Raw genomic sequence first — 18960 nt, 5'->3', positions numbered from 1 at the left:
TTCCGACACGTTGGAACAGACACAGTAGTTTGCTATTTTAAAAATACTATTAAAATCCACGAATGCAGTGATTCGTATTCAGTATTTCACATTCTGTGCTGCACTAAACTGAGTTAGACAGACTGATTATGCCCTGTTTGTAATCAGGCTTTTAACTACTTAGTGTCCACGATATGCTCCGAAAAGCACAATGAGGCGATACTGTGACACTGCTCAGCCCTACTTTATATTAAATAAATTATAAATTATTGGTGCTCGTGATTTTGGGGATTTTGGCATATTAACATTAAAATATGAACTCAAGGCCCAAAATCAGCCACTTTGCTGTTTTAGAAAATATATCAACACATGTTGGACGGAATAAAATTTTGGTTATTGTTATATCTCTGCTAGACACACACACACACACACACACACCTGCAGCACTGCTGGGCTCCACTTTGCTGATGAAGATGTTTAGGCCGTGCTCTGCTCCTCCTCGAACGCTGAAGCCCAAACGGCCGTGCTGTGTCTGATCTACTGTTACTGTTAACCTTTCACCCTCCATATCGTCACCTATAACACACACACACACACACACACACATACACACACACATGAATCACAGCTCTGACCTACTGTTACGGTCAAAGTAGGATCCTTAATGTTTTCCTGTGGGAGTATTTTTAGTATTTTTACCCCCAATTCAGTCTTTCAACCCACTAGGTAGGTACCCCTCTATCAAACCATGCTAAAAGCTGGGAAGGTGAAGGCCAGCACATACTTCTTCTGAGACACATGAAGCACCACTGCATCTGCTGCTAATACATTCCCACTGGACAGTTCGGCATGCTTGGTGGAGAACACTAGCTGCCAATTCTTCTCCCAAAGTCCAGCATACGCATGTGCTGGCTATCATCACCCTAGGCGACAGGGGAGAGGTAGGTCCATCCTATTCACCTGAGCGCGGCCACCGATGACTCTGGCATCACCGAGGATCAAACTCACAACCTCCTGATGACAGAGCCATGAAAACGGCACACGTTCAACTCACCCACTATTACGGAGTTTCCACGCACTGACTGCTCGGCTGGAGAGAGGGATCTGTTTCTATGGCGACCCAGTCCAGGGGCTGTTGGTGACCCCTGTCGCTGTTGAGTCCCCATGGCCTGTGTGTGTGGAGGTCAGCCGGTCAAACCCACTTACATCTTCCCTCCCTGTTTCCTCCACACAGCCCAGAGTCTCTCTGACGAACTGACCAGTCCAATCATACCATCAAGCTGTCCACTTAGGAAGTGGACACTTTTTATGAAAAGAAGGTAATGTGCTCACTCTAGAATTGCAAGGAAAAAAAACAAAATAAAAGTCTTTTTAGGTTTTTTCACTTGCATTTCACCATTCAGCCGAACATCTACAGGACAATTCGGCGTTAGATGACATCATTTCATTATTCAACACTAAATTTATAAGAATTCCAGCATTTTTAATCTTAATCTCTGTCTGCTGTGTTTGTGTCATACAGTCAGTTATCAGAGACGGTGATGGACGCGCTGAATCAACTGCCCATTGAGGTTTTGCTTTGCGAGGACAGGGAAGGTGTTATCTGTGGTGACTGACCACACAGCAGTTTCACCAGCCGGGTTCCTTTAAGGACTATATTAAACTCTTTATTAAACACACATGTCCTTCTGTATCCTCACTGAAAGGCAAATTGACAGATTTTTCTCAATTTCTGCATATTTGCACCCCCAGGGTGTGAAATCATTCAGAGTGGTGTGGTGTGAAACGCTCCGTTCCAGAGCAACTTGCAGAATCAGAACTGTTTACAGTGGTGGTGATAGGAACCAGACGTCTCAAGGGTTTAAAAGGTATATGGGGCAGTCGTGGGCTGGAGGTTAAGCCACGACTTAGCAGAGGTGGACGAAGAACACAAATCATGTACTGGAGTTAAAGTAGAGACCCCCAAGGTAAAATATCACTCCAGTAAAAGTAGAAGTTCCTCCCTTTAGACCTCCACTTGAGTAAAAGTACTAAAGTATTTCCCTTCAAATGTACTTAAGTATAAAGTAAAAGTACTAAAAGAGTAATTCTGGCTCTGATGTCCTGTTATCATTTTTATAACCAGACTGGCTTCATGAACTCATTTCAGGTGAAAGTCCTCCAGCGTCTCTCTTGGTAAACCAGTCTTTTAATAGAACGTCATTAATTAGTGACGCTGACGTCTATTAAAATGATCAGAAGCACAAAACACTGAAGGTAAACAGTTTCCATCAGGGAGAACCGAGTGGCTCTGAAATCACTTTTTACACACAAGCAAAGTTTCAGTTTCAGATTTATTTACAACTTAGTTCCAAGTTTAAGTTGAATAAGAACTGGCTTTAAACTCAGGATCACAGATGAGCTCCTTTACTATGTTGATCTGTAGGCGTCTGTTCATAAACATAAACCAGCCCAAACTCATTTACTATAAAATGAAATGGTGTTTGTAGAAATTCAGAAAAAAGCCGCGTCAGTCTCGACTGCATATGTGGACATATTTCTATATTGAGCTCTATTTACACAAAGTTAGGTTAGTTCATCATTTATGTTGAACAGACTCTCCCAAAGTTTTACGCTGCTGCGCTGACGTTGAACCGCGTGCTGCACTGGGTCGGTATGACCAACGGGTCAAAACCAGCTCGAAACAAAGTGACCGCTGGGCCCTGATTGGTGCTCTGGCTTTGCGCTTCTTTCGTTTTGACATGTTACGTTTTTATACACACAGAAACCAAAAGGAACGACAGATTTCTCAGAATGTAGGAGGAAAAAGTCGGATATTAGACTCTGAAATGTAGTGGAGTGAAAGGAAAAAGTCGCCCAGAACGGAGAAACTTCAGTACAGATACACCAAAAATACTAAAGTACAGAAACTAATTACATTTACTCAGTTACTCAGTTACTGTCCACCACTGCGACTTAGCAAGGCTAAGTCGTGGCCATGACTTCATCTCGTTTCCATGCCTTACTAAGTTGTGGCCACGCATTATTTTAATTTACACAGGATGCCACAAGCGGGGCTCCGTACAAATCGCACCGTTTCTCGAGAAAACCTCTGCACACAGCCGTATTTCCAGGCTCCAGCAGTCACAGTCCAAAGGGAAGACGTTTAAACGCTGATACCAGTTCACTACAGTGGAGTCCGGCGGGCTGCATTACTCTAACGCTGCTGTTTAAATGGAAGAACCTCATGAAGTGCATAAGGCTTGTTAAAAATGCTATATATGAAACTGATATGATATTGGGCTCTAATATGCAATCAGTTGTGAGCTGTCTGAAAGCACCATGTCCCGGGTCTGGAATGGTCATAGGACAAGGTTCCATATGTGTGAAGGGGGCCCAGGTTTGACGCTCTAGGTCCCAAGAGAGACAGGGGCCCCTCACTTTCTCTCTCTTAGCCTTAGAATAAGCTGAAGCTATTACAATAGGAGCCAGATGTCAAAAAGCAGCTGGGGTATAAATGCACGGACTCAAAGCTGTGTGACAGAGAACTGGTGGCGCATTCTCTCCCAGGCTTGACTCGGACTTCCAGCTCTAAATGCAAACAAACTTCTTTTTCATGCAAGAGACGGTTGAGTTTCTTCCTACACCTCCACAGCATCGCGAGTGAAATAAACCACACGCATTAAACTGAATTTACACTCGGTGCCTTAACAAACGGCCCACGAGCTGAAGCGATTTACAGTATAAATGTCTTATAAGTCTTTATTACCTGTTAGCGCGGACTCTGAATGAGCTCGCAGCTCCTGCACTCGCCCCGGCGCCAAAGCCCCGCCCGCTGATTCTGATTGGTTGGCTGCATTGGGACACAAGCTCGCCATTGGATACAGAGGATGTCAGTCACGTGGCTGCTCCTTCAGGTTTGTGATGGACTACATTACATCACTGTGAGGCCGGAGTGACCCGCTAACGCCCTAATGGCCGTCAGCTCATGCTGTATTTTCATAAACAAGCATTTTTAACCCCCATGAACAAAAACACGGTCTAAAAGCCACTGTTTAAGCTTGTGGTCCATGTTTTTGTGCTTGTTTTTCCTGCTCTGTCACAGCTGGCCCAGCACTGGTGCTTGTTAATTAGTTAGTAATTAGTTAGTAATTAGTTAATAAGCTACATCAGGTGAGCTAGATGAGGTAAATGAGCGCAGGTGGCTCCCCAGGACGAATGAGAGCCTCTGCTTTATGCTGTCCTGGGACCGCATTACAGAACTAGGCTACCCATCTTCTTGTCTTAACTCGAGACCTGACAGGTCAAGATAAGATGTTCCGCAAATTCGTATCACAGAAGCAAGTTAGATTAAATGACCCTTATTAGTCCCACAAATGGGGAAATTGCATCCTCTGCATTTAGCCCATCCGTGAAGTGAAACACCACATACACACTAGTGAGCACACACACACTAGGGGGCAGTGAGCACACTTGCCCGGAGCGGTGGGCAGCCCTATCCACAGCGCCCGGGGAGCAGTTGGGGGTTAGGTGTCTTGCTCAAGGACACCTTAGTCATGTGCTGTCGGCTCTGGGGATCAAACCGGCAACCTTCCAGTCACGAGGCTGGATCCCTAACCTCCAGCCCACGACTGTCCCCAAATCTTGTGTTAGTTTAAGAATCTTCTCTTATCTTAGAGCATCTTTTCTGATCTCCAGTTAGGAAATCTTAACTTTCTCGAATGGAGTCGACGATCAACGGCCGTGTCTGTTACCTAGCAACTGGCTGTACGCACACAGCTGAAACGTAAACACGTAATCAGGTTAGTTGGCCAGACAGCTAACGTTAGCTACTGCTACTGGGGTAAAGAAAGTCTTATAAAACTAAAGCGGATAAACTTTTAAGATTTTTTTATAGTTAAGAATGTTGTTTTAGCGCTTTGTGCTGTTTATCAGAGCGTCGCCGTCTCCACTTTCAGTTTCAGTCTCCATTTCACCACTGTAGCCGAGGGTGCTAACATTACTCCTCCTAATAAACAGACACCCGTTCAGCTCCGTCTCCTCATTATTCACCACCATCACTGTAATATCATGTCTGATGAGTTTTCATCAACATTAACACACGAAGGTAGTAAGAGGGGGCGGTGGAGGTCATGTCTGCAGAGACTGGGGCTTTTAAACACTGTTAGAAAGTCAAAGCCCCGTTTTCAGTGTTGATAAATGCAGCATCGTTATGCTGGTTATAGTGAACTGAGCTGCCCATCACTGCATAAATCAGTAGAAACAGACGATTAAAACAGAAGGTAAGATGCTCTGGAGTTTATCTTAGAGTTAAGAAAATATTTAGGATATTTTGGCAACTCTGGATGTTTCTGTATTTCAGTTTTCTTATCTGGAAATAAGAGATTATAGACTTAAGAACTGTTGTTTTGTAATGGCCTCTGTGTGACTGTGGCTCTGTCTAAAAGACAGGAGGCTGAGCTGGAGGTGGCGGAGATGAAGATGCTGAGATTTTCGTTGGGAGTGACCAGGCTGGACAAGATTAGAAATGAGCAGATCAGAGGGACGGTGAAGGTGGAGCAGTTTGGAGATAAAGCCAGAGAGGCCAGGATGAGATGGTTTGGACATGTGTTGAGGAGGAATAGTGGATATATTGGTCAAAGAATGTTGGAGATGGAGCTGCCGGGTAGAAGGAGAAGAGGTAGACCTCAGAGAAGGTTTATGGATGTACTGAAGGTGGCCATGGAGATGGTTGGTGTGAAAGTAGAGGAGGCAGTAGATAGGGCAAGATGGAGGCAGATGATCCGCTGTGGCGACTCCTAAAGGGAGCAGCCGAAAGAAGAAGAAGTTCTGTAATGGCCTCTGTCCTAAATTCAGTCTTGACTGAAGTTACTATGACAACAAAGCAGATAAGATATGATCTAAGTGATGAATTTTCTGTAATATGGCCCTTTATTTTACCATTCATGTGGGCAATTTGTGGTTAGAAATGAATATCAGCCACAAGATCGTGAGGAAATATTTTACAGTTATATTCAAAAGTTTGGGTACCCGTAGTCAGAGAACATATTTTGTTGATTTAGTAAGTGAAAATAAAATAACACACCATCCATTCGACATTTTAAATCACAATTACTGTTTATTTGTTGAAAAAATAATAATAAAACACTGCTCAGTGCAAAAGTTACGGCACGTACGGCAAACACTCACAATGTTACACAATGTTGGGACTTGGGTCTGATATGTAGGGCCAAATGAAAATCTACATGAAAACCCTTGTTGTGTAAAGTTTTAGATGCTTATGCTGTATAAATGTACTGGTGCTGTGCTGGTTTGAGGGAGTGAGGCATCAAGACTGACTCATCCTATAAAGACTTTAAAGTCAGTCTGTCATTAACACCGTCTCATTCCCCACAGCATCATTACACATACACAAACACACATTTTGTACCGCAGTACATATAATCTACTACATACACCAATCAGTCATAACATTACTACCACCTCCTCGTTTCTGCGCTCACTGTCCACTTTATCAGCTCCACTTACTGTATAGCTGCACTCTGTAGTTCTACAGTTACAGACTGTAGTCCATCTGTTTCTCTGATACTCTGTTACCCTGTTCTTCAGTGGTCAGGACCCCCATGAACCTTCACAGAGCAGGTACTATTTGGGTAGTGGATCATTTTCGGCTCTCCAGTAACACTGACGTGGTGGTGGTGTGTTAGTGTGTGTTGCGCTGGTCTGAGTGGATCAGACACAGCAGTGCTGCTGGAGTTTTAAACACTGTGTCCACTCACTGTCCACTCTATTAGGCACTCCTACCTTGTCGGTCCACCTTGTAGATGTAAAGTCAGAGGCGACAGCTCATCTGCTGCTGCACAGTTTGTGTTGGTCATCCTCTAGTCCTTCATCAGTGGTCACAGGACGCTGCCCACAGGACGCTGTTGGCTGGATATTTTGGATTATTTCCACTCAGATCAGCACAACACACACTAACACACCACCACCACCACGTCAGTGTTACTGCAGTGCTGAGAATGACCCACCACCCAAATAGTACCTGCTCTGTGAGGGTCCATGGGGGTCCTGCCCACTGAAGAACAGGGTAACAGAGTATCAGAGAAACAGATGGACTACAGTCTGTAACTGTAGAACTACAGAGCGCAGCTATACAGTAAGTGGAGCTGATAAAGTGGACAGTGAGCATAGAAACGAGGAGGTGGTCATGATTGTGTGTCTGATCGGTGTTTGAATGAAGAGATACCAAACAGTGAAACAGTGGCAGGCAGAAAAGCAGCTAGCTGTGATTCTTATATGAAGAGAGTTTTATATAAATCGGAAACACACACTAAGTGACACGCTTGATATTCCTCAGTCATGGGTGGATCATTCACGGTTTAGTCTTGGACTAAATTGCTCAACTTCACCTAAAAATGGCGAGTAAGCAAATAAATTAGGTAATTTGTTTTTTATTCACTTAGTGATTTTCATTGAGAGCTTTAACTGTTTTACACTGGGAGCCTTAAAAGATCCTACTTGTGCCACCGGTTTGAGCCAATCAGGTGCACTGTTGTTGTTAGAATGACTCCAAATAGAAGAGCCAGTATTTCCATTTGCGTTATTTTGCACTGTGCGGTGTTTTCACTGTTATTGTAAAATGAGGAAAATCTTTGAAATAAAGCACTTGTTTGTGAGCAGCTAAACAGCAAAGCAGGTGTTGAAAATCCTTTGAATCCTTTGTTTAAATCCAGGCCTAGTCTGGCTCTGGGACACTGGTGTCCTCTGTTCGTTACAGAGCTGAGCTGGGGTCACATTTATTCCGCTTTCTCCACTTTCCTCACAGCCTCCAGGACTGATCTGAGATCAGCCTTATCCCCAAACTCCATCTCCTGGTGCTCCTTTAGGATACCCTATAAATACACAGGCAAACAACAAGAACGATGAGAGAACATTACAAGAGAGTTAACGTTTGACTGTGACACTCCAAAAAGGGCCAAACCCAAAATACAATGGTTTTTACTGATGGTTTTGCCTGGTCAAAGTCCAGAGTTAAACCCTATAAAGAGCATATAGTCTCATTAACCTCCTAAACTCCTTGGAACCACCGGTGGCTCCAAAACGAACTTGGTCATGTTCTCCATAACATTCGTATTCCATAAGCTCCATTCAGAAGCTGGGCGTCGTGTGAGGCTGTAGCTCTTCTCTCCAGTCTAATAGACGGTGATGTCATTTTAAACCCTTATAATAAAAGAAGCTGAACTTTGTTTTTCTACTGAAAGTCGACCCGTTTTTCCCCAAATCTGGGCTCTAAACTATAAACAGACGGCGTCTCTTCAGTGATCTGCTCTGGAAACATCACTTTTAGAAAATAACACAAAGAGCGTTGGAGATTTTTGGCCTTCAGCAGTGAATTATAATGCATGTAGTGATATGTGGAGATCATAAAACACACGTTCTGCTAATTTGAGGGGCTTTTACAAATTAATAAATACATAAAATAAAAATCTGCATTTATTTCATGCGGTTAGTGAATAGTTTGTTATGTAAATTCAGACGGACAAACCAACATGTACCCTGGAGGATAAGAGGTTGAACATAAACTAGCTCTGCATTGTTTCGCAACAGTTTGACGCCATCAGCACTGAGTGAAATGACACTGACTCTGCAAATACACCACAAAACTTCAACAGCTGACGAAATCACAGGGAAGAGCTCTCATATATTAAGCTGCTTTATCTGTTTGTTTAATGGTTTGTTGGCGAGATCATTTTGGGCTTGGCCATTCTAGCGACAGTGCACCTGGTTGGTTCAAGCCAGTGGCACATGTAGAATCTTTAATCAGAATCAGAATCAGAACCCTTTATTGATCCCAGAGGGAAATTCCAGTTGATACACTTTATATAACCACTTTAATCATTTACAACAAAGATAGAGAGAAATTTGCTATATGTACACAAGATCTAAGTTCTTATGAATACAGTAAAGTGGTGGTGACTGTGATAGTAAATATGAAACATCTAGTATAAGGCAGTTTAAATTATTTAAATGATTGAGTTTTTGCACACACAATTGTTATTATTTCACATATAAACTGGTAGGTATTGAGTTTTGCACAGATGAGCCACACTCTGTGAATCTGAGGGAGGAGTTATAGAGTTTGACGGCCACAGGGAAGAATGACCTCCTGTGGTGCACTAAGGCCCCAGAAGTGTATATATAAAAATCATGTAGCTTCATTTTTATTTCTTTTATGATATTTGTAAACACCTTTATGCATTTGTATTGAAAAGCCTTTCATACTGTCAGTGCTTATTTAATCTAAAATAGACTTGAATGCCGTGAGCTCATGTTTGCAAACCTCCACTGTACCTGGTGACACTGTACTACAAAGTAGAGTTGTTCACTTTAATTTACAGCAAATTGACATTTTACTCAAAGAATTTAAAGCAGGGCAACTAAGTTCAACACTTTTTTGAAGTTCAAATTCAATGTGTTTTAGTTTCCAGTGTAGTGATTAACATGTTAGTGGCACGGTAGTGCATGTGTAATAAATTATATATCATATTTATAATTCATAACAACATTTTTAATCTTTTCAGACACTTTTACTTGGAAGTAATTTTACCTAGTAAAATGATCTCACTGTATTAGCAGATAGTTTGGCTTGTCTCAAGAAATTTGCTTGGATTAAACACATTTATCTGCAATCAAACAATTAGAGTGAGATCATTTAAATCATGATTTAAAGTAGAACATCATTTAAAGTTAAAATGTCTGGAATAAAACTTTCTATAATCATTTTACAGCAATCTTGAAATTAAGAATAATTTATGCTGAATATATTTAAAACGACTTCACTCACCAAGAAAGCAGTGATTGATCATAAAAACCAAAACTTGCAGAGAGTCACCTGACAGCCTGGTCCAATCACATAAAGACCCCCTAGTATAAACCCCTCCCCTCTCTTGTTTCCCACGTAGCCTTGCGTCCAAACCCGCAGGATGTTCTGCCACACCCCAACACGAAGGAGGCCCAGTCGGCTCATCTTCCTCTGCTTGCAACCATAAAAACATTTCTGCAACATCAAACAAGCTGAAATGATCAATACTGACCACAAATGCAACATATTTCCATTATGAAATCATATTCATAAGTAAAGGCACGAGCCCATCCATCCTACGGGGACACGTTTTGGGGAAAAAAGCGATCAAGAAATGATTTGCCTGTTGGTCTCAGGCTACCTGTCCTTCAGCAGGACTCGTATTGTGGAGGGCAGGGCTAGGATCGCACAGGAGGGACTCTTATCTAGCTTTTCTCTCCATACAGTGAAGCAGGATGTTATGGGTTGATATAATTTTGCCTCCCCTGCTGGTGCACGGTGACAATCAAAAGACATTTACATTTATGGCATTCGGCTGGCGCTCTTATCCAGAGCGACTTACAATTTGGTCATTTTACATTGGCAGGCCAAGGTGGTGTTAGGAGTCTTGCCCAAGGACTCTTATTGGTATAGTGTAGGGTGTTTACCCAGGCGGGGCACTGAACCTTAGTCTACAGTGTAGTAGGTGAAGGTGGTGTTAGGAGTCTTGCCCAAGGACTCTTATTGGTATAGTGTAGAGTGTTTACCCAGGCGGGGCACTGAACCTTAGTCTACAGTGTAGTAGGTGAAGGTGGTGTTAGGAGTCTTGCCCAAGGACTCTTATTGGTATAGTGTAGGGTGTTTGCCCAGGTGGGGGATTGAACCCCAGTCTACAGTGTAGAAGGCAGACTGCCAGCACACAGTGATGGAAGATTACAGGAAAACAATCATATTGTCTTTGAAACGATATGAAGAAATTATATGATATCGCGAGATGTGCTTAATATGATCAGGAACCTGAGCTAACAGGGGAAACAAAAGGTCAGTTCTGATTTCAGGGTAATCCTTAGAAACCGAAAGTTTCAGGGTTTTTTTTTTTGTATTTTTTGGGTCAATTACAACGGCAATTATTAAGTATCTGCATGAGACAGTCACACATGCTATATGTTGTTATTTCCAGGAGACCATAGTTTGACATGTAAATGCTACAAAAAATTAATTTTTTATGAATTTGAGTCATTTTTGATAAATTTACTGAGCGTCTGCTAAATTTAGTATTTTTTGTAATTGAAAAGATCTTGAAAACTAGTGCAGTTGTAGTCATCTTTTCAGAGATTGTTAGTCTGGAGTGTCTGTGAGCTGAAAGTGCAGTAATTTAGATGGTGATTCATTCTGTTAGTTATTATTAGTGAAAAATTAATTTAATTAATTAATTAGCATAATGCAGACGGATGTTTATTGATTTTCTGTCCTCTTGGATTCAGGCTCAGTGCTAAAACTCTGACAGGCCTTATTTTTACTCACAAATTGAGTTTCATATTTAATATCAGGTATTTTTAATACTCATAATCAATGTAAACGGAAAGCCTTTGTTTATAAGACGAAGCTAAAGGCTGTGATGTACTATAACAGTACTGAGCAGGTTGTGGGTGATTTTGGAGCTGATCTCTGGCTGATGGACGGTCACAGGTGGGTGAGATCACTCTGGATGATGAGGACAGAGTCTGAGGAGTGAACCATGGCACTGCTTTAACCCTTTCTTGGAATATGAAGGCCAAACAGCAGAGCAATAATATCAGGATTTTAGTGATTTTCCAAGCCGAATAACTTGCTGATGCTGATGTCACAGCTGGATGACGTCATGTACACTAGTTAGGGCCGGATCTGATGAATGTCCTGATATGCGGATCATGCCAGTAGCTTAAAGCGTTCTGAAGTTATGAAGGCCAGAACTGACCCCACTGCTTTGCCCAGTTAAAATAGCGAACATACTGTATGGTCAGGCACAATGACCTTACTCTGACCAGGAGTGACGTGCGGGAGCCCAAGATAAGTTGGACTAAACGAATAAATAAGTTTGCCCAGTTGTTTATAAAATAAAAAGCAAAGTGGTTTAAAATCAGACCGTGAAAAATGGGAATCTCTGACCTTCTCATCCAGGAAGATTTCTCCATTAAAGTAGGCTCTGAAGTTCTGGATCTCAGTTCCAATGTTCTCTTTAACTACAGCATACAGAGGAACCCCGAAGGCGTCCAGCTGGGGTCTCAGAGAGGACAGCTCAGAGGCCTCCTGATACACACACACACACACACACACACAGTCACACACACACACACACACACGATAAAGAAACGATTCGGCCACAGACTCGAATGCCAGAAGCAACTGGCTGACTTTAAAGGGCAATTCCACCACTTTTTCAAAATCACCACAATTGAATGGCAGTATATTAGTAGCCATTCCACCTAGTATCTTTCTTTTAGAGGCATCAAACTCTTCAGACGTCTGGTTCCTGTCACCACCACTGTGAAAAATTCTGACTCTAAGTTTTTCTAGAACAGAGCGTTTCACACCAAACCACTCTGAATGACTCTGTTTACATTTTAAACAATTAATTGTGAAGAAAGGTTTAAAAATCTGTGAAATTCCTTTGTAAGACATTCACTGGGCAGGTTCAGCGTTGGTCCTGCAACCCGGTATAAAAAAAAGGTTTGAACTTAAGTGATTGGAATTGTGTAGCTCATGTCTATGAATTTGTTTCCAAAATAAAAGTGTTATTTTATTAAATTTATTATTAATTTAATCAAATAAAAAAATCACCCAGGAGGGATATTAACTGCAGGTGTGAACAGGCTTTAGATTCAGAAAACATCGAACTCCAGTCACTAAATTACTGTGTGTGTCTCATTAGAAGTTAATTAGTGGAACTTGCTAATCTGTTTGAGTGAATCAGGCATTTGAGGCAGTCAGGCGTTTGAGTGAATAAGGCGTTTGAGGCAGTCAGGCGTTTGAGTGAATCAGGCATTTGAGGCAGTCAGGCGTTTGAGTAAATAAGGCGTTCGAGGCATTCAGGCGTTTGAGTGAATCAGGCGTTTGAGGCAGTCAGGCATTTGAGTGAATAAGGCGTTTGAGGCAGTCAGGCGTTTGAGTGAATCAGGTGTTAGAGGCAGTCAGGCGTTTGAGTGAATAAGGCGTTTGAGGCAGTCAGACGTTTGAGTGAATAAGGCGTTTGAGGCAGTCAGGCGTTTGAGCGAATCAGGTGTTAGAGGCAGTCAGGCATTTGAGTGAATAAGGTGTTTGAGGCAGTCAGGCGTTTGAGTGAATCAGGTGTTAGAGGCAGTCAGGCGTTTGAGTGAATAAGGCGTTTGAGGCAGTCAGATGTTTGAGTGAATAAGGCGTTTGAGGCAGTCAGGCGTTTGAGTGAATCAGGTGTTAGAGGCAGTCAGGCGTTTGAGTCAATAAGGCGTTTGAGGCAGTCAGGCGTTTGAGTGAATCAGGTGTTAGAGGCAGTCAGGCGTTTGAGTGAATCAGGTGTTAGAGGCAGTCAGGTGTTTGAGTGAATAAGGCATTTGAGGCAGTCAGGCGTTTGAGTGAATAAGGCGTTTGAGGCAGTCAGGCGTTTGAGGCAGGGTGTGTGTTGGCGGGTGCGGTCTGTATAACGCTGTTTGGTAGGGGGTGGCCTCGTTTGATGGCCTCGTTATGATCATCGAATGTAGAAGCAAAACACAAAGCACAAAAAATAAAACCACAAAAATTCACACACCTCTCTGCACAGAGATCATCCGGGTCGCCTGACAGCCATGATGACCGCTCCAGTGTCCTCCCACAGCGTGAGGGCTTTAAAACTCCTCTCTTCTACTTCCACAACATTTAAACCATAAAGACAGAAAGACACGGACAGGTGTGAACAGGGCTTGTTGTGTGAGTGGATCTTCTCACCAGACACTAAAGCTACACTGTGGGTCATCAGATCAAATGACTTCAGGCATCTGAACCAGTTTTATTCCAATCTCAATATTACTCTGATTGACAGAATCGGTCAATGTATTTATTTAGGCTGAATAAAACTAGGTCGTTTACTTGTTACCACATGAAGTCATTTCTTTAGTAGACCTGGCGAGTCTTTTTTACAGTGTGCTAAAATAAATGTATTCACAATAAAGCAAACTCCTCCCCTCCCACCCAAACTGCAGTCGATCCGCCGAGACCATTTGTGTAAGTAAGCTGGTTCTAGTGTTTATAGATAAAACAGTGTCAGACACCACTTTCAGAAACACTGCATAACCACAAAGTTTAAGCGTTAGAGTTCCTGCTGCCGAGGGCTGATCGGTTGGCGTTCCTGCTGCCGAGGGCTGATTGGTTAGTGTTACTGCTGCCGATTGCTGATCAGTTGGCGTTACTGCTGCTGAGGGCTGATCGGTTGGCGTTCCTGCTGCCGAGGGCTGATCAGTTGGCGTTACTGCTGCCGAGGGCTGATCGGTTGGCGTTCCTGCTGCCGAGGGCTGATCGGTTGGCGTTCCTGCTAATGAGAGCTGATTGGTTAGCGTTACTGCTGCCGATTGCTGATCAGTTGGCGTTCCTGCTGCCGAGGGCTGATCAGTTGGCGTTACTGCTGCTGAGGGCTGATCGGTTGGTGTTCCTGCTGCCGAGGGCTGATCAGTTGGCGTTCCTGCTGCCGAGGGCTGATCGGTTGGCGTTCCTGCTGCCGAGGGCTGATCGGTTGGCGTTCCTGCTAATGAGAGCTGATTGGTTAGCGTTACTGCTGCCGATTGCTGATCAGTTGGCGTTACTGCTGCCGAGGGCTGATCGGTTGGCGTTCCTGCTGCCGAGGGCTGATCGGTTGGCGTTCCAGCTAATGAGAGCTGATTGGTTAGCGTTACTGCTGCCGATTGCTGATCAGTTGGCGTTACTGCTGCCGAGGGCTGATCGGTTGGCGTTCCTGCTGCCGAGGGCTGATCGGTTGGCGTTCCAGCTAATGAGAGCTGATTGGTTAGCGTTACTGCTGCCGATTGCTGATCAGTTGGCATTCCTGCTGCCGAGGGCTGATCGGTTGGTGTTACTGTTGCCGAGGGGTTCATTGGTTGGTGTTCCTGCTGCTGAGAGCTGATCGCTTGGCGTTCCTGCTGCTGAGAGCTGATTGGTTGGCGTTCCTGCTGCTGAGAGCTGATCGGTTGGCGTTCCTGCTGCTGAGAGCTGATCGGTTGGCGTTCCTGCTGCTGAGAGATGATCGGTTGGCGTTCCTGCTGCCGAGGGCTGATCGGTTGGTGAGTAAAGCAGTTCAATGATGTTATGAATGTATATAAATCTGTAGCTATTAGAAACTCTACTCCTATAACTGGAGTTCCAAAGCGCTAAAATATGAGCGCAATGTTGAAATTTTTATTCTGCTCTGTGCTGAGAAAACATTTACAAATCATCTACAAACTATGATTTTACCCAACAGCTCCATAGGAACCCATTCATTTTGGACTCGCTCTGGAGCGTCCACTAGTGTCAGACAAACCCAGAAGACACTCCTGAGCGAGTTCATGGAGTTCTCACTGCTCTCTGGTTGAACCAGACAGTGGTCGGTGTGTGTTCAATACAGGTTTAATCTGGGAAAAGATGAACTGCAGTCTCACCTCCTGTGGTGGTTCGAAGGTCAGCACTGGCCAGTGTATCCAGAGCAGACTGCTGTGGTTTAGTCAGGAACAGGTCAGTGTTGACCAGCAGGACACACACAATAACCACACACACGGCCAGAGACCACACAATCAACCCAACGCCGTCCATGTCCAGTAACAATACTACAGAGGAACCGAGAGGATATCAGAATAAACACCTCATCCAAAACCTACAGCACAGCACACTGACAGTGCTACACTGTTGGGAACTAAAGCCTTTATTGACACTCATTTTCTAGCAAGAAAATCTGACTGGCTCAATGTACGAATATGTGGCTGCACTCATGAATTGAATTAACACTTCAGATTATTGAATATAATTGTGCTGTTTGTAGAATATTGTTTGAGTGGTTGGTTATTCTTACATAGCTTGAAAGAAAAGTTTACTCTGATTATATTATAATCAGAGGTGGACGAAGTACATAAATCATGTACTTGAGTTAAAGTAGAGACCCCCAAGGTAAAATATTCCTCCAGTAAAAGTAGAAGTTCCTCCCTTTAGACCTCCACTTGAGTAAAAGTACTAAAGTATTTACCTTCAAATGTACTTAAGTATAAAGTAAAAGTACTAAAAGAGGAATTCTGGCTCTGATGTCCTGTTATCATTTTTATAACCAGGCTGGCTTCATGAACTCATTTCAGGTGAAAGTCCTCCAGCGTCTCTCTTGGTAAACCAGTCTTTTAATAGAACGTCATTAATTAGCGACGCTGACGTCTATTAAAATGATCAGAAGCACAAAACACTGAAGGTAAACAGTTTCCATCAGGGAGAACCGAGTGGCTCTGAAATCACTTTTTACACACAAGCAAAGTTTCAGTTTTAGATTTATTTACAACTTAGTTCCAAGTTTAAGTTGAATAAAAACTGGCTTTAAACTCAGGATCACAGATGAGCTCCTTTACTATGTTGATCTGTAGGCGTCTGTTCATAAACATAAACCAGCCCAAACTCATTTACTATAAAATGAAATGGTGTTTGTAGAAATTCAGAAAAAAGCCGCGTCAGTCTCGACTGCATATGTGGACATATTTCTATATTGAGCTCTATTTACACAAAGTTAGGTTAGTTCATCATTTATGTTGAACAGACTCTCCCAAAGTTTTACGCTGCTGCGCTGACGTTGAACCGTGTGCTGCACTGGGTCGGTATGACCAACAGGTCAAAACCAGCTCTAAACAAAGTGACCGCTGGGCCCTGATTGGTGCTCTGGCTTTGCACTTCTTTCGTTTTGACATGTTACGTTTTTATACACACAGAAACCAAAAGGAACGACAGATTTCTCAAAATGTAGGAGGAAAAAGTCGGATATTAGACTCTGAAATGTAGTGGAGTGAAAGGAAAAAGTCGCCCAGAACGGAGAAACTTCAGTACAGATACACCAAAAATACTAAAGTACAGAAACCAATTACATTTACTCAGTTACTCAGTTACTGTCCACCTCTGGTTATAGATTATAGATAATATTAATAAAATAGGCTTTATTTAGCATTTGTGTGATTTAACATAGTATTTTGTTAGTTTTATAGATCTTAACTATCTTCAAATCACTGTAATGCACAGCCTCTTAAGGCTTATTGCTTTTATAACCTCGTAAACTCTGTCTGGGTCCACACTTCAATTCCATACTCTCATAACTACAGAACTTTAGTTACATAGTAGTTATGGAATAATTTACAGTAGTATTTCAGTAGTTTCTAACAGTTACTGAACAGTTCATAATAGTACTGGATCATTTATAGCAGTTACTAATAATTCCAAGGAATTATTGAATCATTTGTAGTAATTACTGATAATTTATAGTGCAATTTTTAAAAAATACGTTTCTTCAAAATTTTCTTTAGTAAAGAAAACGGTTCTGTATGGCACCCAGAAGGGTTCTTTTCTCGTTACGATGTAAACTTACAACAGTAGAAGAACCCTTTTGGGTGCTATATAGAACCCTTTTCAAAAAGGTCCTACATAGAACGATCTACAGCACATTCTCCATCAATCTGAAGAACCCGTTCATGATGCAAAGAACCCTGCAGTCATGCAAAGGGTTCTTTGAGTATTGAGTATTTTATATAGACCAATTTTCTTTACTAAAAAACCCTTGAAGAACCATTTTTTTAAGAGTGTAGAATCATTAGCACTCAAAGAACCCTTTGCATGATTAAAGGGTTCTTTGCATCATGACAGCGTTCTTCAGACTGATGGAGAACGTCCTGTAGATGGTTCTATATAGAAGCTTTTTGATAAGGGTTCCATATAGCACCCAAAAAGGTTTCCTCTAATGTTGTGGTGTCAAGCTTCGAACAATAGAGGAACCCTTTTGGGTGCTATAGAGAACCCTTTTCAGAAAGGTTCTATATTGAACTGTCAGCAGCACATGAATGTATCATGAATCCGAAGAACCCTTGGATGATGCAAAGAGCCCTTTACTCATGCAAAGGGTTCTTTGAGTGTTCATGGTTCTATATAGAACCACTTTCTTTGGTAAAGAACCCTTGAAGCACCAGAGTGTAGTTAATTTAACCTGTAGTTCATGAATAATTCATAGCAGTAACTGAATTATAACCGTGAATAATTTAATAATAAATTATTAGTAGTTCTAAATTATAGTAGTTACTCAAGGCAAAGTTGCAAGATTCATAATTAATTGATAAGTCTGTAGTTTAATGAGTGCATGACACTTGAAAAACAAGGTATTAATTGGCTCATTAATTTAACTGTCTGACAAAGACAAGAGTAAGAATACGGTTCTCTGATTCTTCATTACTACTGAATAATTCGACCAGGTCCTTCGGCTCACGGAACAAATCCAGATCATTCCCTGCGTCTTATCTGGGCCTAATGTTATCACACATTCCAGAACAGGTCCTTTCAAAGATCCTGGTGAACAAAGAGCCTGTATGTGGATCCACACTTCGGTTCCTCACTTCAGAACCTACAGATTAGCTTTTCAGTAGCTGCTGAATGATTTATAGAAGTTACAGAATAATAACTCCTAAGTTTAGTTGTGAATATTATTAGTGAATAATAAGAATTTTTTAAGTAGTGGTAATAATGAATACTCACTTTCAGCTGTGGACGTCAGTCAGAACAGTCAAATCTTCGTTCCATGTCCTGATTCTGCTCGTCTTCAGTGACGACACCAGCTTTTAAAACCAGCATGTTTTGCATAAATAAGGCACCGGCCAATCAGGGGCCACTTCAGTTGAGCGAGTTTAAAAATGTGATGGCCTTGGCAGGCAAATGAAAACAATCCCATGTTAAATCATGCCAGACTTCACACACACACACACACACACACACACACACACACACACACACACACACACACACACACACACACACACACACACACACCTTCTAAGCCACTTCTCCTTCTGGGTCGCAGGGGGTGCTGGAGCCTATCCCAGCTGTCATCGGGCGGAGGGCAGTATAGCAGGATACGCCCTGGACAGGTCAAACTTAATACATCATTGTTCTAATATCTCTAAACAATGCAATGTATG

At 42.4% G+C, this 18960-nt stretch overlaps 1 protein-coding gene and 1 pseudogene across 1 annotated transcript in view; both read right to left on the bottom strand.

Annotated features, from left to right (window-relative positions):
• Positions 1–3836, bottom strand: part of pdzd7b (PDZ domain containing 7b) — a 31549-nt gene extending 27713 nt beyond the window's left edge. The window contains exons 1-2 of the mRNA XM_037543896.1: positions 3728–3836; positions 418–555 (exon numbers count right to left, since the gene is read on the bottom strand). Coding sequence (XP_037399793.1) covers positions 418–555; positions 3728–3836 — 247 coding nt within the window. The remainder of the gene's footprint in view (positions 1–417; positions 556–3727) is intronic.
• A 3918-nt stretch (positions 3837–7754) lies between these two features.
• LOC108442031 lies at positions 7755–17087 on the bottom strand (annotated as a pseudogene).
• Positions 17088–18960: the final 1873 nt, after the last annotated feature.

Source organism: Pygocentrus nattereri, chromosome 13 (genome assembly GCF_015220715.1).
Source record: "Pygocentrus nattereri isolate fPygNat1 chromosome 13, fPygNat1.pri, whole genome shotgun sequence".
Lineage (NCBI taxonomy): Eukaryota > Metazoa > Chordata > Actinopteri > Characiformes > Serrasalmidae > Pygocentrus > Pygocentrus nattereri.
Note: the sequence above shows the minus strand (reverse complement) of the source record. Positions and strands in the feature narration are given on the sequence as shown.